Below are 21,937 nucleotides of genomic sequence, written 5' to 3'. Positions count from 1 at the left end.
TTGTGTGCAAGCTGTAAATTCACATTATCTCTCCTTTCAGGTGGATAAATTCTCCCCACCTGCCTTTCCCTTAGTTTTGTTATTTGTTACTCAACCTTTAAAGCAATCATCTTCAATCTCACCTGCCTAGAGTCAAAGGCCTAATGTCCTGACTCTATGTCCCCCTCTTCTGTTAACCAATTACATCAGTCCATGCTGTGCACTGTGGGAGGGGTTTCTTATTTCAGTCATTCTGCGCAGCCTTCCTCAGCTCAACGCAAGGGACAGCATCACAGAGTGGGTCTGGTCTTACTGTAGGGACACACTCATGGGTGTAGATATGATGCATGTTGCTTTTCTCCTCCTGATCGTCTTCACAGGTAAGACTTTGTGCTGTATGAGCATCTTTGAGGCATGTTTATATGTTTTTGAACCTCAGAAAAGTGTCTTTTTTGTTTCCTCAATTGACTTTCAGAGTCAGAGACAGCAAAATTTCAATGATAACTTTAGTTGCAAAAGTATTTTCCATCATACTTAGCACTGTTTATATCTGATGTATGAACTGTCTGAGGTGGAGCCTGTAAGCTATTTCACATCACTGACCAAAAATGGCCAGATTTTGTTAAACTCAAACCATGACTTTTTTGCTTCACGCTGCTGTTTTTTCTTTTACTGTTCTTGATATGATAGAAGATAAAACAGTACTTTATTGAAAGGAGTTGAAAAGTAAAATGAATGACTTTAAATGGACCAGAAACCCTCCTCTTATAGCATCCACATCTAAACAATTTTGGTGTAACAGAATATTGGTGTAATTGCTTTCTGTCTTTTTATTTTAAGAAAACATGAAACAAATTTAAGCATAAAAAAATCAGGACTTTAGAATCTATTGGGGTTTTTGTACAGGCTCAACCTAAGAGTATAAGATAAATCATTCAACAATAAACTAGAAAAGAAAATACACATATATACCTACATTAGGTTACACAAAAGGCTGTTTAACATCAGTTAATTATGTAGCATTGTGTTGTATATCAGAAACCTTAGCATCCAGACATGCAACAAATGATAAAAGTCAAAGAATATAAATTAAGGCTGAAGCTTCACATTCAAGGGACATTAACATATATTTTTATTATTAAGTTTTAAGAGAAAGCTCCTCTGATAACTGTTTTAATGTAGATGGGGCATCCTCTAAGACAGTGTGCAGTTACCAGGATGTTCTGGACCACCTGAACCTGACCACAGATAACAGTGTGTTTAAACTGACCCGGCCCGTTCTGGACTACACACACCCCACCATGGTAGAGCTGGACATCATCCTCTATGCCATCCTGGCTGTGGTAGGTGCTGCATTACTGTGTTGGTGTATGACGAATCTGCTAAATGCTGACATGCAGTTGATCACGTGTGTGTTTGTGTTTGTGTTTATTCCCAGATTGAGAAAACACAAACTTTCATTCCTTTCATCTGGGCAACAATGGTGAGTTGACTGCATGAATCTTTCTAACTTTTAATTTTGATCATTTAAATGCAAAATGTCTTCTTACATCAGTATACACTTATTTTCATCTGTGACTCTCAGCTAACACTCTGTTTTGTCACCTGTTGTTCTATATGTTATTTCAAATTTGTCTGTAACTCTGTTTCTTATTATTCTGGTAATTCTTCTTTAATTTACTGCAGATATGGAACAATGAACGCATTTCATGGGACCCCGCTCAATTTTGTGGAATCACTCAGATTTCAGTTCCTAGAGACATGCTCTGGAAACCAGACCTCTTCATCTATGAGATGTGAGTCTGCAGCAGACACAGACACACAGTGTAGTTTGTGAAAAGATACACAAAAACAAACACAAAAATAAAAATATAAAATATAAGGAAGCAGCCGTTTACCTTATCTTAGCACAAGGACTGGAAACAGGGGGAATCAGCTAGCCTGGCTCTGTCCAAAGGTAACAAAATCCACCTACCAGCACCTCTAAAGCGCATTAATGTTTTATCCTGTTTGTTTAATTTGTGAGGAAAAAAACGATAAGTTGTAGTGTTTATGGGGGGTTATATGCCAGACTACTTCTTGGCTGGAAGCAGTAACCTTTCCTGGTATCAATATTCTCATCTAACTCTTAGCAAGAAAGCGAATTAGCATATGTCCCAAAATGTCGTAGTATTCCTTTAAATTTGAGATAGAAACTGCCAAGGGTCATCTAAAAAACTGAAATTGAAGATAACTTAAAGGGAACTATATTTGATGGGGAAACTAAATCAAAGAGCTAAGCAAATGTAAAACAGATAATGAGAAAACAAAACATTTAAAATAATTGGATGCAGTGAATTAAATCAAAGGGAAGGTTTGGTAGAATGGGAGAATGGGAGGTAGCTGTTCAACATTAAGGAATTTAATAGCTTGATATTTTCTGATGCCACATACTGTGTTTGTTTAGAAGGTAGATTACTTGTACTCACGTTTATTAAAGTACACACAACAGTTTTTGTACTTTTGTTAAGAATAATAATAAGCGAACACATTATCCTGAGGTGGTGACAAGTGGAGCTCCATCATCTGTTGATTCAGCTTACGATTAATGTGAAATAGTGTGCTCTGTAAACATGACATGAAAAGATTGTGTGTGTGTGTTGCCTCAGGATACAGAAGGATGACTCTCCTCTGAATCCCTACATGTACGTGTCCCATGATGGGATGGTCATTTCTGAAGAGGACATGAAAGTGGTCAGCACCTGTAAGATGGACGTCCACAAGTTCCCCTTCGACACACAGAGATGCAACATCACTATTGGATCTGCAATACACTATGGTGAGGGAGGGAGTGTGTGTATGTTTGTGTGGCATGTGTACCGAAGTCAGTGTTGTGACGGACATGTTTTTTCTCTCCTCTCACCTCAGCTGATGAAATGCGGGTCCTTCCTTTCTCCAACTCATCTCGAGCCACGCAGTTTTCCCGAGAGGTGATGAAGACGCAGGGAGAGTGGGAGTTCCTCCAACTATCCATCGCCAGCTACAATTTCACCTTCAACAATAGACAGTGGGAACAGCTCATATACACTGTACGCAACACAGGGACAGATGTGCCTGATGCATGAGTGGAGAAACATTATGAATGCAGATGCTTTCATGCAGAGCACTAGGGATCACTGGATGGTTTGGTGTGAATGAAAATGATGTGAATAATATGCTATAGGATCTAAGGGAGATTTCAGAGCGTTGTGTTTAGACAGCGCTCACTAATGAAGTAATATCTTGGTGTTCATCCCTCCAGTAGAGTTCAGACAATTGTAACATCTATGCCAAGACACACTAGAGCTGTTCTGGAGGCTTGTGGTGTCCCAGCACCTTACTAAGACACTTCATGTTGTTTTTCCTTTAACTCATCATCCATCTATATATTCTTGTTTTAGTTTTAAAAAGACTGGGAAGTCTCAGGAGAAACAAAAACAAATTTGTGGGCACTAATTTTCAATTTGTGTTCTCAAATTGCTTAGATTGTGCATAACTTAAGTTGTGCGCACAAATTAACAAAATATTAAATACTCTCAGTTCTATGAATTACAAACTGCTCTCTAGTTTCTCAATTTGTGCTCTCAGGTTAATAAATTTGACGAGCAAATGACTAATATAATTTAAACAACATTGTCAGTTTTACGAATTTCTGATCTGGAATTACGTTATTCATGCTCTCGAGTTACTTAATTTGTTCTCTTGTCTTAATAAATCGGATGCTCAAGTTAACAGAACATAATTTAAACAATATTGTCAGTTATTAATTACTTAATTTGTGGTCTTGCATTACATCATTCGTGCTCTCGAGTTACTAAATTTGTGTTGACGTATTAAATAAATAATTCAGCCCACAAATTAACACAACATAATTTAATCAATATTGTAATAATAAAAAAACCTTAATTTATGCTCTAGTATTTAATAATCTTGAGTTACTTAGTGTTTGCTCTTTAATTATTAGTATGCATATTAACAGATCATAATGTTGAATTACTAATTTGTGTCCACGAATTCATATTAGTATTAATATTAATGTTAGTAATATGAGGATTAAGGATTAAAAAATAAATGTACTCCTGACACCTGGAGTAAGTTTCTTATTCCAGAAATGTCATAATTTCTGTTGTCATTTGGTCGATCTACCCCTGAACCTGTTTTCCTAGTTCACCATGAGGAGGAGGCCCCTCCTCCATGTCATCAACTTCCTGTTGCCCATCCTGTTCTTCCTGAGTCTGGACCTGGCCTCCTTCTTCATCGCAGACCATCGAGGAGAGAAGTTGGGCTTCAAAGTCACCGTTCTGCTGGCCATCTCTGTACTGCTGCTCATCCTGAATGACATCCTGCCCTCCATGTCCAACAAGACTCCACTCATAGGTACAGGCTCCCGCTAAAATGGCCTGTTTTTAACTGGATTATGATTCATAGAGTCAGAAGCACCAGATACCAAAACAAAAAGTACTTATTGCTTGTTTCCTTTTCTCAGCAACCTACTGCATTGTGATTTTTGCTCTGATGCTGCTCAGTCTGCTGGAGACCATCTTGGTTACGTATCTTATGGAGAAAGACTCTGCATCCCTGGAGAAGCTTAGGCTAAGGGGCGACTGGGAGGACAGACAGGAAAAAGTCAAAATCGACAACTATAACACAGGTGAGACTCAAATCACAGACGCTTCTGATGCTCCATGAATGGAAATGTTTTGGGGAATTTCCTGGCTACTGATTCTAGTTTAAGTCTATAATCTTAAAGGCCTTAAAACCTAATTTTCTCAATCAGCTATGCACCAGTCAGGACAGTAAAATAATCTAAATCTGACAGTTGTTGGTTTGTTTGCTTATGTTGCCAAGGAGGTGCTACACAGTCCTGATGAAGGAGATTGGCCAGGTTTTCGACTGTTAAACTCTTATTAACTTTTAACTAGGGATGTTTTCTATACTTCTATACCTTGTCATATTTAGTCACAAAAATGTAATAAAATAGAATAATACATAGATTTGAAACTATGTTTCCCAGTGCTTTTTATGTGCAGCATAATTGTGAATCATACTGCTTGTGCAGTCATTCTTGTGACAAACCTGCTGTGTGTTTTCAGAGGAGAAAAGACAGACCTGCTGTTCATGCATCTGTAAAGTGTCTGACGGTGAGAAACAGCATGAAATGCTGCCTGTGGCTGAAGAGGTACAGCATTATAGGTTCAGATGCAGCATTATTATCACAAGCCAGGTGGACAAAATTGTCCACAATTGAGTTTCTCGTTTGTTTAATACTACAGTATCTTTATGTCATTACACACTAAAATGTAATTGTCTTAACAGGTTAAACTCTGGGGTCTTGAGTCATTAAAAGCGTGTTTAAACATTCATTTTCAAAGTCTTAATGTGTTCAAAACTGGGAGCAACCACTTTCCCCATGATTTAGGGGGAGACCAGTGTGTCAAGAACACTTCCTTTTCCTTTTATTGTAATTGTATGCAGTGTCATAGCACTGTAAAAATGCCCTTCACTCCCTGCAATACTCTGTATTCAACCTATTATTTCAATACTAATAATAACTATTTCTTTCTCAATTTAAACTACTATTACGTTTAATATAATTGAATTGAATATCAATTCTATTAAACCATGAAAGCAAACAAGTGGGTTTCCATCCACCTGTTTTTATGCAAATGGGGACAGACTTAGTGAATAAATCATGACGTACATGAAGCATCTGACGTCCACTGAAGAGACGAAAACATCAGATCTGTGTGGAGCAATGAGGAGACTGTAACCTTCCTCACATTAATACATACATAAAACAAACATAAATTCCATATTTCTATCATGTTTTCCACATCGTTTTTAATCTTTTGACTGGTGATCTTTTAACATTAGAATAATCTAATATTCGCATAATGGTAGTGGAGGGAGTGCACTAATTTTCTTTTGCCAATTTCTGTAAATTTGGTTAAAATTTGCACTACATTTGGATGGAAACCTGACTAGTGAACGCATAGATTACATAAAAGGGTTTAGTAAGAAATTACAGTATATTAGTCATCACTTAAGGGCATAATGCTACACTATATACCAACGTTTAGGCTGTAGATTCACCGCTACTTAATTCAACGTATTTACATGCTTAAAGATTCCAGCCAGTGTTTTTCTTTTCTCTTTTTTGAAATTCAACATTTAGTTTTTACTTTATCCTGGTACTGTATCTGAGGCTGTGAATTAACCTGGAGTATTCATTACACATTTCTACACAATCATATTCATCTAATGTCTAATGTCTAATGATTCAACCTGTTAAGAAGTGATAACTTGGCCTGTAAATTTCCTGCGTGATAACATTCACAAGACACTTCATGATTTTGTCCACCTGGCTTGTAAATACACATCAGTCTCAGCGGGAGAATAAACCCACTCTAACATGACTCTATGACTCCTGGTGTGTGCAGGTTAACAACAGCATTCAGTCAGGAGAGTCTCATGTGTTACTGTTGATCCTGGCGGAGCTGAAGGAGCTGCAGAAAACTTTGAATCTGCACCTCGGCTGCAGAGAGGAGAGAGGGCAGTCTGGCCACTGGGCCGCAAGAATCAACAGAGTTTTCTTCATTTTCTATGTCACCACTGTGTCACTGTTTCTGTCCCTCATCTTCACGGAATGGAACACTTAGAAATGTAAAATAATACCTTGTAATATCTCGGTTTCTGTATTCTACCTTTATGTCAAATCTACAGGTGTCGGGTTGTGCTTATAAAAGCACACTCTGTATTTGCAGTATCTTGTTGTGAATCTATTTTATGTGCTTTAGGTGAGATAACTCTTCCATAGTTAAAAAGTGAAGTTACATGATCCTGTAGACGCGTGGTGCTGGGATCATACTGTCGATGAAAGCTTTATTCATTTTTGCAACGAAGAAAACTTCACTACAGAGGCCAATTCAGTGCATTGCGTTTGAATATGATTGTGTAGAAATGTGTAATGAATACACCAGGATAAAGTAAAAACTAAATGTTGAATTTCAAAAAGAGAAAAGAAAAACACTGGCTGTTTTAAACCTACTGGAATCTTTGACAACAAATGTCAATTCATGATGAATTTGTAGACTAAAATAAATTAATAAAAGGACCTCAAAATGTTTTTAAATGAATAAACACACTTACCATCTACTGGAGAGTATATAAAAAGTCTTCCTTGTAGGTTAAGCCACAGATATATTAATAGTTGTAATGACGTAAAAAAAAAAGATTGATATAATTGCATAAATGAAGGTGCAGCTGTGTCTAGTGGTTTATGAAGTAGGAGATTAATATTTACCCCCAAGATGCACCTTGAGATGGTCACGACCATCTCCCAAAATTTTGTGCGCAATATGACGAGAATACAGACAAATCTAATCGAATGTAATCAGTAGGTGATTGAAGGTGGACAAGGGGGGGATGCCATGCCCCCTTTGTTAACCTGCTCAAAAAAATGCTCTGTGCTTTTTCTTGTAGCGGCGCTCTCACGTTGCTGCTTTTAATAATCACCACGGTCTCATATGAGACATACTTTTCTCTTTTTAGAGCACGCCATGTGAAATAATTATTCCAACTCGCCTTGTCTCAACTCTCCCTGTGTGTGTACCTCACTCACTGACTCGCCTCGTGGGCCGCTTAACCAGTGTAGTAAAGGCTAGAAAAGCTGTGCGCTCCCATTGGGCCATCCCCCCTGTTAAAAATGAACATATCACCTACTGAATGTAATCCAGTCAGGACAAACAATTGTACAAGATTAAAGAGGAAACTTTACTGCTTCCAGATCAAATCCTTCACTTTGACAACAGTCTTAATGTGTGTGTGAAACACACTAACAAGCGCACAGACTCACTGACCTCACTGATTTTTTACACTGTAATATTTCACATTATCTCTCTGCTCAGACAAACAGATTTTTCCCTCCTGTCCTATTTCAGTCTGCTTTCACCTCACAGCTCATCTGTCACTCAGACTTTAAACCAATCACATGACGTACGTCCTCACTAGGCTGATATCCTCGATGTTATAAACACATCATCAAAAAAGAGGATCTGGTGTTATTGCAGTGGATACACTCAGTAACAAGAGGAGACATGCACACTCATCACTCAGGCTGCTATAGGGCCTATAAAAACTTCCCACTTATGGCAATTGAAAGCTTAATATTACACTTTGTAGAAAAAATACATCCATCCATTAGCTCATTATTCAGAAGTATAAATAAATTCACTGTCAGTTTCCGGTTCAGTGGTTCGTTGGTCGCTCCATCAATTTGGTCCAGACTGAAATGTCTCAACAACTATTAGATGGATTGCCCTGAAATTTGGTGCAGGCATTCATGTTATTATCCCTTTACCTTTCTTCTAGCACCATCATCAGGCCAAAATTTCAATTTGTTCAATACTTTGGTTTATGACCAAGTACCTGCAAAAGTAATGATATTCCCCTCAGCTGTACTTAAATTAGCTAATTAGCAAATGTCAGCATGCTAACACGCTAAACTGAGATGGTGAACATGGTAAAACATCACTGCAAAACATCAGCATGCTGGAGCATGATCGCATACAGACATTAGCATTAATCAATACAGCGGAGACTGTCCTCCCAAGGAGAACGACAGCATCAGTCCATAACCTTAACCACGTGTTTATCATTAGAACCATGCGAAGGAAAGTCCCCTAACCTTAATGAAAACCATCGTCTTTCCCAAAACCTAACCCTAACCTTAACAACACATCATATAACTTATTTATTTTTCAACAGTGATTTGTGTTTTTTGAAACGCGCAGACAAACGCGTCCTTTTGATAGGTGCATCAGATCAGAAAAGCTTTTATGTGTCATTCCAGAGAACTTGGACTAATGACAAATTTTGTCGTTTAATTTTGAGGTCTTGTTGATACCATCTCACAGAACTGCTACTGTCACTGTCGACTCTTAGGCAAGGCAAGTTTATTTGTATAGCACCTTTCAACAACAAGGCAATGGAAAGTGCTTTAGATAAGACATAAAATGCACTAAGAAAAGAAACAAGGCAATTTAAGGAGATACATTAAAATAGAATTTGAAAGAGTAAAATAAAATGGAAGATAAAATAAGCTAAAATAAAATAAAATACATAAAACAGGAGAATAAAAATTACAGTGCAGTTACAGTGAAATGCAAGATATGAATAAATAGTCCCAAATTTCATTTAATAAAAGGCAGTGTCAAACAGAAAAGTCTTAAGCCCTGATTTAAAGGTGTAACACAGGCTGTAGACTATCAGTGACTGGAAGAAACAAAGTTGGACTTGAAGGGCACAAATTGACGAATCCTGAGCATTACAACAAATCTATCACAGGTGTCAAATGAGAGAAAAACAGAATTATTGTATCACTACATAATCACCAGCTGAGTAAACTCTTGACCAAAACCAAAAAGTGTCATTGTTTAAAAAATAAGACCATAGGTTCTTATACTGACACGTAATTATCAGAAGACTTAAATATGAAAAGGTCCACGATCTGTAACACAGGCACAGATCAGTTGGTCGAAAGACAGGAGAGTTGACAGAGAATGTAACCTGCCATCATTGTTGAGGACAAATCACTACCTAGAGACATTGTAAAAACAACTCATTTATGTGCCATCATCATACTGTACACGCTTCTTTCTTAACATAAAAAGGAATAAAAAAGTTCCAGAAAGTTATTTAGCATCAGTTATTTAGACTTCAAACTCAAATTTGATCCCAACATTGTCCTATGACAGTGTCTTTGTGCCGCCACAAGGTGGTATGCTCTACTTTTAGTCTTAGTACAGGTCTTTTCCAGCTCGAGTGAGATCAAAGCTGATGATTACAAAACTGATATAAAGCATTGATTTCACTTTAATGGCAGCTCCAAAATGTAAAAGAAAAATAATTTTGCCCCTAAATGTGAAGTTTTATCTAACTACCCTATATTACCCATAACCTTGCACCCTAATATGATGCTTGTGTCAATAAAGAATGAGATAGCAGACAACATTTGTTCTACTCAGTTATACAGTAGGATAATCCACATCAATATAACATTATACATACACAATGTTAATGACACTCACACTACTTCCTCCCTCACCATTGTCTCTCTGTTGGACTGGTTTGAATTTGTTTATTCTTATTTTTATTTTATATACTTCTAATTACTACTTTTAATTACTTTACTCTCTTTATCTGTATGCTACTTATTTCTGTCCTTGTGCTGCTGCAACACCTGGATTTTCCCTCTGGGGATCAATAAAGACTTTTAATAACATATAACACAATATTTTAATAACAGCATACTGACTGTCTCAGACAAGAGAGTCTGACTCTGTTCCTCATTGTTTTTTTCGCCTGGAAGTGTGGGATTTGTGTGTAAAATGTTTATTAGCTGCATTTACTGTATTTACTTTTACTATTAAATAGTCATTACAGCCCATTTTGGTCTCCACCAGCGGCCTTCCTGCCTTTTGTTCCTCCCATAAAAAGACCACTAGAGATGCTGGAATGACCACTGTGGGAGTGACTATTATCTCTCCAGATGGCTCTCAGACTAATGAGATTTTAAAAAACAAAACAAAAAACAAAACAAACATAAAGGGTCAATCATTCAGTTTGCCCTGCCCTCTTCCAGTATGAGGCAGTGGTATTACAGCAGACGTGGTGACATTTCTAGACAACACCATTAACTCTACAGACCTCTCACTGCTTTGGATTCTCACAGGTGTTGCAGTCATGATGCTTATTGGTTTCCTCTTTCTGCTCTTCCTCACAGGTAAGCTTAGACAAGGCTAAGCTTATTTCCTGAACATTCCTGTGGCTTGTTAATTTAATCAAACCGCTTTGTCTTTTAAACTTGGAAAACTAAGTAAAGGGGAAAGTGGAAAGCCATGCTGACTTTCACAGTTGCTCTCCTGTGTTTGTAATTTGCAATTTGTCTGCTTGGTGTGTATAGTGAAGGAATTAACCCGTGTGAGCCAGTAGTTACCGCAATGCTTTCAATCTGAAGTAAAATGTTTCCTGTTGACAAATGTGAATTTCCAGAGTAATACTAAAATGTAAAAAATATTCCATTTTTTATATGACTTTTTTAAAAAGGTAGCTTATTATAACAATAATAAAAGAGGAACATTAGATTGACTAAACAGTGTCCTGGGAGAATTTTTGTTAACATGAAACATGAACTGAAAATTGCGTTGCTGGCCTTGATTTGCATTTAGGCAACAAAAAGCAAATGGATCTCAGACAGAAAGCCTCATTTAAACTTAAATGCAATAATACTCACATTTAATAATCATTAGTGGACTGATGAGATAAAACCCTGCAGTCCTGCCAACACCCATCTCATAATGGCTTTTCAGTGACCACAATCACTGGATATTACTGCAGATATTTGTGAGCTGGTGTTTTTCAAGGTTTGAGCAGTGGGTATCGACCAACAGAGACTAATGTTTGTCATTTCTTCTAAATTATATGTAATTAAGAGCACATACAATAAATCTGATGTCCAGACAAACATAAAAGCTATGAAGTTCTAATCCAGAAGTAAATTTAATAAGGAAATGTGCACATTTCCTGATTTCTTACCTTTTGAGAGTAATTTCTATCATAGAGAATGTGTCTTGATGTTTTTGCTGTAGGTGGGGTGTTCCCTGAGCGTAATTGCAGTTATCAGGATGTTTTAAACCACCTGGATCTGACCAAAAACAATGAGCTGTACTACATGACCCGACCTGTTAAAAACTACAAACGCCCCACACAGGTATCCCTGGAAGTACTGCTCTACGCTATTCTAGATGTGGTAAGTGGTTAAAGCTTTATTCGTCATTTGTTCAAATGATAATTATAATGTCCACTGACGAGGAGGTTATATTGGTCTTATCTGTCAAAACAGACACAAGTTTTACTTGAATTGGTTGCCAAGTTCATGTAGCAAACTGCTATAACTCCTGACCATATTGGGCATTTGCAACCAAATTTAAAATTTTAAACGGTTGATGGTGTTTCACTTATAATGCCCCACAAAGGCAGATACCAGTAACTAACAGTGAAGTTTAGAAAAAAAGGGTTAAAAATATTCCAGCTGGCCAGACAAACTGTGTAAAAGATATGTAGATCTGTTGTAATGCCATCATTTTATTTTTAGCCAAATATTTTACCCTGCAAAAAATGCTTGTATAGATGTAATACCTAAAAAAATGCTTTATTTTCTTTTAGCTTTCATGTCCTTCTGAAAAGTTTGTTTTAATGTTTTTGATATTTTGGCAAATACTCTACTTAGTTTTCTTTCTGAGAGAGTAGTTCAATACCTCTCTCATCTCTGTGTGTGAAGTACGAAGCTATAGAAGCGATTAGCTTAGCTTAGCATAAAGACTGGCAGCAGGGGGAAACAGCTAGCCTTTATCTCTCCAAAGAACAAAAATCCAACAACCAGCAACACTAAAGCTCACTACTTAACAGTAACATAAAATCAACAGTTTGTGGTTTTGGCCTCTCTAAAACATTATGTGGCTTAACTATTTCTTGATGAGCAATTTACCCATCTGTCCTGTACTGTCAACTTGAATTTTTGCCGTTGACTAATAGCAAGCCATCATGACAGTAACCTTTGAGGGAACCAAGAGCTGGAAGAACTGTGGTAGATTTTTTGGCTATGTGTCATGGCTATATGCTGCAGGCTTGACTGTATATTTGACTTTATTTTAGGTATTCTGAAAATTCACAGAGGGCCATTAGCCAATCAGCACCTGTCTATCAGTGTTTACTGTAATGCAGATCCAGATTAAAACTTTCTAATCTATTAATTCAGAGCATTGTGCAGCCTGTGTGGAGGTAGGTGCTCTCTGAGAGGTTTCCAGATTAGATTTGACATATCTTGTCTGAAGCGTTGCTCATAGTACAGCATGACTTGTGTCAAAGGCCTATAGTATATAAAATATACATTGTTTTGTTTTGTCATGTTTTCTGGCTGGGAAGATTTTCACACATATTTCTTTGTTTATAGGTTGAGAAAGACCAGAAATTCATTCCTTATGTTTGGACTGTTGTGGTGAGTTCTGTCAGTAGATGATGAACACTGAACTTTTTGGCAAATCACCCGTCTCCCTTTGCTGGGAAACTCAAATGTACTTTAAATGGTATATTTAATTTCCCTCTTTGTCCCTTTCTCTCTCACTTTCCCTTTTATTTACTGTTTATGTTCCTGTTTTTGACCCCTTGTTTTTCTCTGTAGAGGTGGCACAATGAATATATTTCCTGGGATCCAAACCAGTTTTGTGGGATTGATAATGTTTCTCTTCCTACTGAAATTTTGTGGAAGCCAGATCTCACTATTGAAGAAATGTAAGTGTGAATGTATTTGCATGTGCACACACACACACACACACACACACACACACACACACACACACACACACACACACACTGGCTCATTCCTCCTCTCTCTCCCTACCTTCAGTCACCTCTCTTCCCCCATTCCCATGCATTTTCTTGCCATTCTCCTCTCATCCACCAGATGCCCTCAGACTTTTCCTCCTTTCCTCATCGGCCCTGCAATAACCCCTTTTCGTCCAGTCCTACCCTGCGTTCCAAATCACATACCTTTTCTTTTTACTTTTAGTACGTACTGCAGCTGCCCGTACACAGTATGTACTGTTGTATGCATACAGTTGGCACACACTGCTTTGTCATAACATTGCGCCTTGAACTTTGACCCCCTTGCTCATGCATCCGTCGCAGGCTACTTTACTTAACGTTACCTTGTAGATACAACAAAATGGCATTCACGCCAGAGATGGAGGTCAACCCATAGAGCGCTACTGTTGTTACTTTGTAATGTGTGGAGTTATAACTTTTAAGTTAAAACTACAAACATACATTGTAGATTCTAACATGCAGTATTATATTCACGACAGTAAAATTACATATGCATTTCTCTGTCATTATTAATTTCATAGTTATGTCCTTTTGTTGTTATTGGTTATTGGTATATTATTTTGTTCACTTAAAAAATTCTTGAAGAATATGTTTCATGGTTAGATATATCAAAATTCATTATTGATTTATCTAACTAAATAACCACTAACAAGCATTTGAATGTATTTGAATTTATTGTATACTTTAACAGTGTAGATGATTTAGTTATGTAGTACAGAAAGCATTAAAGCATAAAGTTTTTAATAGGCACCAATCTATGCAGATACACTGACCTGATTAAGCAGATTAGGTGTTCACAGTAAATACAGTTTTTTTTGTCAAAGTTATCACAAAATTCAGTGTTTACAGTTAAAGTTACATTCATTAAGTCACATTGAGCTGCCAACTCAATTTTAAGCACCAAATCAATCCCTGACCTCAAGTTACCTTACACATACTTTAGTGAGTTCCACACAGTGAGGTATACAGATTTTAAATTTGGGAAGAAATAAAAAAATAGTGCACTGGCATTGGGTGGACATCAGTGTCCACCCAATGCCCATCTCTAGTTTTTAAAGCATCCTGAAACAATTGACATCGTGTGTGTCTGTGTTCACATGTCTCCATGTGTACTCATACAGGACAGAGAAGGACAAAGCCCCTCCGAGTCCGTATCTCACCATCAATGATAAAGGTGATGTTGAAGTCCAGAACGACCAGGTGCTGGTCAGCACCTGCAGGATGCACATTTACAAATTCCCCTTCGACATACAGAGCTGCAACCTCTCCTTCAAGTCTGTCATACACACCGGTGAGAGCGTGATGAGTTGTGTTTATAAGCGTGTTTGTGTTTGTAAGAGTTTATTGTGACATGAGTGCAAATTTGGTGTGCGAGGTTGATGCATAAAAGAACTGAGGTGTGACAGCGTTAACATCGAAAAACATATCGATATATTTCAATAAATGTGTTTGTTGTAATTGGTTGAATCAGTGCAGAAGCAGTATGCAATTGTAGGAAATAGGTTAGCTTAAACAAGTCAAAATGAAGTTGCGTGTTTTTTCTCTGCATACAGATAAGCTTTATGAATAACATGTCCATGTTTGAGAAAAAAAAATAGTACCCAAAAGAATACTTTTTGGTTTCACGATGGCGTCTCCTAACATCACCGTCCTATCACTGGGTGACAGTGACACTGACTAAAGCCAGATTAATAGGATTCCTGACGTAAGATTTTGATTTATAGTTCGCTGTCGGATTTTTCCGTTCTTATTACCACTACAACACTGAAAGGAGGTTTCGTGCACGATCAGGCTATATCGTGCTTTAAATGTATTCCCCACAGTAACTGGGTTTAAATTCTTTCATTCACTTGATAAAAGAATGTATGTGATAATACCAGCGACAGTGGGAAGGTCTGAATATGGGACTATTTTGTGTAGTCGCCATATTTACGTCATATTTTCATTTACTGTGATAGACAGCGGGGGTCGTGGTGAGCAGAAAGTTTCCAGTGGCAATGGCTTTGTTAGATGTGTAGTACTGTGTAGAAAACAAGAAAGTTGCTTCATGTTGTTTTCACTATCAATAATGCTGACCAATCATGTTTCTTGCAGTCCCCACGCGGTATGTCCGTAGCCTATGCATGTAGCTGTAGTAGGTATGGTGTAACCCCTAACACAGAAGTATGAATAAAGTAAAGCGTGAAAACATGCAGCGCTCTCATTTATTTCAGTGAATCCAGTGGTAACTCAGTGGGGGTGCCGACACAGAGGTCTCTAGGAAAAAATACACGGAGCTCCAGACTTCTTTAAATCTTTTTTAATGTTTGTTTTTTGTATTTTTGTTGTCTGTATTAGATATCATCGTTACTGTTGGATCTTTGTTTGTGTATGTTAAAAAAATTCTATATATAAAATAATTAATAATAATAGCACGTGCACATTCTAATCAAGCATGGCAGATTACTTTCTAACATGAACAGGGTAGGTCTAACTGTACCCCAGTATGAAATCCACTGCACAACAATATAATGCAGTCTGGCGCTTGTCAAGCGCAGGCAATAGAGAAGAATAAAACATGGAAATGAAAAATGGAATGAAATAAGGGCTTGTTCACATCAAATAAACTTAGCTCTGGACCAGCTTACAATTAATTTATATTTATTATTATTATTTTTTGCAAGTGGATACATGAACTAAGTGTAGACAAATGAGCCTGATGAAGCACCCGTGAAACACGTTGCTCGCTCTTTCACTTCATTTTGAGCTAGTAGAGAGATTTTCTGTGGTCCAGAATAATTCTACTATTTACCCTGTGATAGTCAAATCCAAGAATAGAATTACTTCCGCTTAGAAATTGAAAACATTGTGCAAAAATAAAAATTCTAATTAATCGAATTAATTCAATATATCGCCCTACTTCTCAACATTATCTGAGGCAACACAAACAGAGCCTCAGACAAACTGTAACCCAAAATAGCTTTCTAGCTAATGCGTCCTTCTTCTCTAAAAGTATGAAGACATGTCTTGTGTTGCACCTTTGCTTGTTGAACAGGCTGCCAAACAAACATCCACCAGTGGTAAAGGGTTCCGCTAACATCAATTTGCAGGCTAGGTAGTTACAATTAGCCAGTCAGCTGTGGTATGATGAACTGCTTAAAAACATAACTGAAAATGTCAAGATCAGATGGTTAAATGGCATATTCCTTATTCTAACATAATGCTGTCTCTCCTGGGACTCACACTGGCTCACTGTCTCCATCAGATTCCACCACATATTATCCATTCCTTCCTTGTTATCTCACCTAAAACATCCATACAGTTATTTTATCTCCCACCTCAGCCAAGGACATTCGGCTCCAGGCAAGCGACAACTCTTCAGAGGCCACAGAGTGGTCTCGTGAGGTGATGCGGACCCAGTACGAATGGCTGTTCATCAACATGACAGTTACCACCAACAACGCCAGTGATTTGGTCAGCCAAGACATCATAATTTACACTGTATGTATAACTAGATACAGATGTACACAGGTAGAAAGTAATTGTATCATCAAGCCCTTTGTTTAATTACAGATTTAGGTAGTTGTACTTAAGTATTTAATTTTCCATTTCCATATAAAAAGCCACCAGCAACTCTTCCTCATGAGTATTTTTCCTTGAGTACATTTTACTTCTCCACTGTAGTATGCTACTTTTACTCAATGACTGTTGCTTGTTTTAACACTGCAGATATGAGAAGATTGGTGCAGATTATCTTGGTGTTGTAGCTGTGTACTACATATTATATTCAGTTGCCTTTTTCAGATGCAGATGTAGGAACATCAACCACCTGACCCTTTAACATGATTTCACAGATCACCATGAAGAGGCGGTCGCTCCTCTACATTGTCAACTTCTTGCTGCCCATCCTGTTCTTCTTGTGTCTGGACTTGGCCTCCTTCCTGATCTCAGAAAACGGGGGCGAGAAGCTCAGCTTCAAGGTCACTGTGCTGCTCGCTGTCACTGTGATGCAGCTTATTCTGAATGAGATTCTGCCTTCCTCATCAAACAAGATTCCACTTATAGGTAAAGAAGCTCAGAGTGTTTATTGGACTGCACTTAATATGAGCAGAAACAGCACATACAGTATACTGACTGAATGAGTAGCTATTTGTCCACACATTAATGACGCTGCCATCTCCCTTTAGTGGTGTACTGCATTGGGATTTTTTCTTTGATGCTGCTCAGCCTCCTGGACACGATTTTGGTGATATATCTGATGAATAAAGACTCGGCATCCCAAGACAGCAAGGCAGACAGAAACCAAAGCCTGAGTGAGGACTGTAACAAACAGGGCAAAGCCAACTTCCACAACTGTCATGGAGGTGAGCCCAGGAGCCAGTTTTCATGAGGTCAAAATTACCCTAGCTATGTATAAATTAAAGCTATAGTGCGGGACTTTTACATATAAATTAACGTCCGTTACATTCGAGCCCTTGCCAAACGAGTTCACACAATGCTGATTAAGCCGCCAGGTAAATCTCTCTGTATTTAGCAGTATGCAGAGTTTTTAAATTGGATGTCTGTGGCGACATTCCTGCGCTGGCGCACTGGTAATGATGAGTTTTATGCCAACCAGCAATGATTGGTTTGGTTTTGATTTGATTTAGTTTGTAGCGGCGGAGTAGGCTACAACAACTAGGAGTAAAACCTAAGATGCATACAAGAAAAGCGTCTGATGCTCCAGATACAAAAAAAACTTGCCGTTCAGAGGAAGGATTACAGTCAACCACGTATAACCATTGGTGTAGCTTTAGCTTTTCCTTGTTGGAGAGCGCTGAGAGAAGACACAGTGTCCTGTTACTGCTCTTGGACAGGTTGGTAAAATATTTGGAGTAGTCTATGTAGCTATTACATTTACTTTACCTAAATAATGGATGATTGTCTTGGAACTGTGGAAATTTCTCTGTATTTTTGCAATTATTTCTGAACAGGAGCATGGGGCGAGCTCATTGTAGGCATACATCATAAGCACGTGTCGACAGTGTTGGTGTAATTACTCTCACTGCCAGAAGGGGGAGACAAAAGTTCCGTACTCCAGCTTTAAGTGTCCTTAGTAATTACTAGTCCTTATGTACAGATTAGTTGTTACAAAATATTTTTTACAGTATAACTCATTTACTGTTAGTTTGAAGAGTATAAGAGGTAGCTAATATGCTAATATGGAACATGGTCAACAAACAATGATGTAAACTGGGAAGAATTTTAATATATTGAATAGGCTTGGGCGGTATCAAGCTATTACAGTATACCAAGGTATTTAGATATCCCGAAGGTATGATTTTCAATACCATCAAAAATACAGACGCTCCTCTTTCTGGTGGATCGATCCGTCTAATAATCTGGTTAATCTGCTACACTTAACTCATCGCTTCATATCGCGGTTCTTCCCACGGTCTGCGCAGGTTAAAATAGAAATGCTCCGGCTCTGCAAGGCAAGATTTCTCCCAGATTGTGTCGACGGGTCCTCCAGCAAGAATTTATGGAAGAAGGGCGCTTATTTCCTCTCTATTGATTATTCTATGGGCCATAAGTATTTAAACCCTGCAAGACTTGTCTAAGAAGGCTAATTGCATATTAGACACACTGCATTGTAGGCTAGACAATGTCATACATGCTACAATGACTTCTTTCACCAGCAGCTCAGCTTTTATGTTTTTCCCCCCACAAATATCGTCATATACCGTATACCCTGGTGAAATATCAGGAAAGTATGAAGGTATGAAAAAATAAATACCGCCCAAGCCTAATCTTGAATTACAAAACGTCATGCTAATAACTTTAGACTAAATAACCAAACAACGTCGGTTGGAAGGACTTTACACACAAACTTGGTGGCTGGTGCAACCCAATCCAGAGGCATAGAAGCCGCTCTTCTATTTCTTTTACTGTTACTATGATGTCTTTCAGTTATTTTTCTAATTAATACATACTTGTAATTCTATTATTTTAAATTTGAATGTGGTAAAAAAAAATTCTTTCAGAGGTGCACAAATGGACTCAATGTGCGTGTATCTATGATGCTTCTACTGGTGAAACTCCATCTGAACTGATGCCTGTGGCCAAAGAGGTAAAATGCCAAATATCAAATGTATCAGCTGATAATGTTACAATCCACAATTGTATAAACAAATCTAATAAACCACTTTTGCAGGGCAACTGCAGCAAATTGATGGAGGAGTACCATGCCTTGGAGAAGCTCTCAGATGAGCTGAAGGAGATGAATAAAACACTGACTCTGCTCCTCAGCAACAGGAAGGAAGAAGAGAAGCCCGGCTATTGGACCAGAGTGGCTAAAAGGGTCAACAGAGTTTTCTTTATTTTCTATGTAACAGTGGTCAGTCTGTTTTTAACTTTTGTCTTTTTAAAATGGAACAGTGCATAGAGATGATCATTGCTACATAATGAAAACATGTTTGAATAACTGTTTATTTTATTATGACCAGCTATACCCAGAGCTAATGATCATTTAATTCCCTATGTAGATGAAACATAGGCGTAGATCCATTTACGCAAATGGCGTACAGCCAATCAAATCACTCCATTTTAAACCATATTCTCTCAAAACCATAACGTCACCGCTCCAGCATAGGTAGACAGTCACACTGACTATCAGCCAGACAGTAGCCTGCTACACAAGAGCCACAGGCTTTGAAAAACAACAAACATCGTCTTCCTCTTATCTAACTTACAAACATGAACACACGTCTTGTCCTGTATCTTGTTGAAAGAGCCACCAAAAGCGCACTGCTTTCATCAGTTTGAAGGTTAGATGGCTAATTTATTAGCTAATTAGCTGGTTAGCTGCAGCACATCAACCTGTGGTTGTTCAGTACTACTGCAAACTGTTACGCTCCATGCTACCCACATGCTGGTGATACTACTGTAGCTTCTGTACATACTTTCTACCCTGGACACTTCTGTACATACTGATCTGCTACACATATGCCTAAGAATACCTGAAAATAACTCTGGAAGGCAAGCCCCAAGCTTACCCCATTCATTCCTTTACTAGTACTGTTAGCCTTTGGATACTATCCCTGTGGTATATTGATTTAAATGCTTTAAACATTAATTTATTATTTCTGATACCACCATGATACAACAAACCCAAGTGTTTTATGTAGCTTAAACTAAATACTGTGGAAGGATAATGAAGCAGGCCTCTTTTGGCCTAAAAGGTGCAAAATGCCTAAGGCTTAAAGACCTGTGAAACTTGAAAACATGATACATCTAAACTAGGTCTAGATCGGTACTTACCAAAGCAACATAAGATTCAAACTTCAAAGCACAACTTCCTCAATTCAAGGAATAGCATATGGTATTTCAGCGTAGGAAACCTTTCCATTCATTTAACATAGACTTGACCCTATCTGTTGACTGTGTGTACACCTGTAGTTTGGTACCATTTTATTCTACATTTATTGTTAATATTGATTTATTGCTAATGAGCCGAGCATTGCAAACAAAGTCACATGACAACACTGGTAATGCTTTCATTGGATAGTTGCATCATCAGCCCTACTTGGACCCACAAGGGAAACTCAAAACTAAATTAATCCTGATGACTGCCAACAAGTTATGCTGTAGTTCAATGTGCTGATTACAGAGCCTCTGCCCCAAATCCTTGTCAGTAACTTTAACAAACTGGACACTTATGTGGACCAATCCTAACCACTGGTTCTAATGGTGCTCAGCTCTGTTAGAGCACTTAATAGTGGTTTTATTTTTCACATCTTACTCTATTGGGAGATGTGTGCACTCATAAAAGCCTTGTTTTCCACACACTGGTTTTAGCAAAGCTGATAAGGAAATATGTACTTGCCTGTTCAGATATATTTAGTCCTTCAGTATATTGCGACTACTGTTGTTTGCATGTTTTCCACAGTGCTACATCTACATCTAACACATATACACAGTATGAACTTGTCTGGTTGTATTGTAAAATTCTAGTACAATAATATGACATTTAATATTTACATGTCTTTAGCGTGTAATATGCAGAATCTTTATGTATCATACATGCTCTCACAGGTTGTCTAGATTCTTGCAGGAACTTGAAGATCATTTTAATATTTATATCAAGTTGTGTTTTCTTCTGAGGCAATGCAATGTAATTAATGCTGTTTGCTTTAGCCAACGTTATGTCATGATGTATTCTTTGTAATAACAGTTCTGTGATCTGTTGCATGTACAGTACTGGCTTTGAAAACATGTATCAGCCTCTTTGTATTGCGAAAATAAACAACGACATAATCAATTTGTTCTCATTATAAAAACACAAACACACCAGCACACATATTCTTTTTTTGTCAGTGTGGGGACCACTGGTTTTTTGGTCACTTGTGAGGACCACCTGTTTCATATGGACGCACAACTGAATTTCAGTGTGCCAATTTCTGGTGTGGCATAAAGTGGTATTTTCATCTCCTTTTTCATCTTTCCTCTGTATGTTCATTTTGAGGCATCACTTTCTATT

At 37.8% G+C, this 21,937-nt stretch overlaps 2 protein-coding genes across 2 annotated transcripts; both read left to right on the top strand.

Moving 5' to 3' along the window:
- The first annotated feature begins 274 nt into the window (after positions 1 to 274).
- LOC122867262 (5-hydroxytryptamine receptor 3A-like) lies at positions 275 to 8,422 on the top strand. Its single transcript, XM_044177814.1, has 10 exons — positions 275 to 359; positions 1,162 to 1,322; positions 1,418 to 1,462; positions 1,666 to 1,775; positions 2,628 to 2,797; positions 2,887 to 3,047; positions 4,164 to 4,374; positions 4,484 to 4,648; positions 5,091 to 5,176; positions 6,438 to 8,422. Exons 1-10 carry the CDS (start codon positions 308 to 310, stop codon positions 6,654 to 6,656), a joined length of 1,380 nt encoding a protein of 459 aa, XP_044033749.1. The 5' UTR covers positions 275 to 307; the 3' UTR covers positions 6,657 to 8,422.
- Positions 8,423 to 10,569: 2,147 nt separating this feature from the next.
- Positions 10,570 to 21,689, top strand: LOC122867261 (5-hydroxytryptamine receptor 3A-like). Its single transcript, XM_044177813.1, has 10 exons — positions 10,570 to 10,780; positions 11,646 to 11,806; positions 13,010 to 13,054; positions 13,238 to 13,347; positions 14,562 to 14,731; positions 16,763 to 16,920; positions 17,274 to 17,484; positions 17,607 to 17,783; positions 19,443 to 19,528; positions 19,613 to 21,689. The coding sequence occupies exons 1-10, from the start codon at positions 10,741 to 10,743 to the stop codon at positions 19,841 to 19,843; spliced, it is 1,389 nt and encodes a 462-aa protein (XP_044033748.1). The 5' UTR covers positions 10,570 to 10,740; the 3' UTR covers positions 19,844 to 21,689.
- Positions 21,690 to 21,937: the final 248 nt, after the last annotated feature.

This window comes from Siniperca chuatsi, linkage group LG20 (genome assembly GCF_020085105.1).
Source record: "Siniperca chuatsi isolate FFG_IHB_CAS linkage group LG20, ASM2008510v1, whole genome shotgun sequence".
NCBI classification, from domain to species: Eukaryota; Metazoa; Chordata; class Actinopteri; order Centrarchiformes; family Sinipercidae; genus Siniperca; species Siniperca chuatsi.
The sequence above is the reverse complement of the archived record's forward strand: the minus strand, read 5'-3'. Positions and strand labels throughout refer to the sequence as shown.

Coding starts and splice junctions, on each gene's coding strand:
- LOC122867262 (XM_044177814.1), top strand. CDS start 308: ATGGGTGTAGATATGATGCATGTTGCTTTTCTCCTCCTGATCGTCTTC. Junction 3,048..4,163: donor GGGAACAGCTCATATACACT/GTACGCAACACA, acceptor CTGTTTTCCTAG/TTCACCATGAGGAGGAGGCC. Junction 5,177..6,437: donor TGCTGCCTGTGGCTGAAGAG/GTACAGCATTAT, acceptor TGGTGTGTGCAG/GTTAACAACAGCATTCAGTC.
- LOC122867261 (XM_044177813.1), top strand. CDS start 10,741: ATGATGCTTATTGGTTTCCTCTTTCTGCTCTTCCTCACAG. Junction 17,485..17,606: donor AAACAAGATTCCACTTATAG/GTAAAGAAGCTC, acceptor ATCTCCCTTTAG/TGGTGTACTGCATTGGGATT. Junction 17,784..19,442: donor CTTCCACAACTGTCATGGAG/GTGAGCCCAGGA, acceptor AAATTCTTTCAG/AGGTGCACAAATGGACTCAA.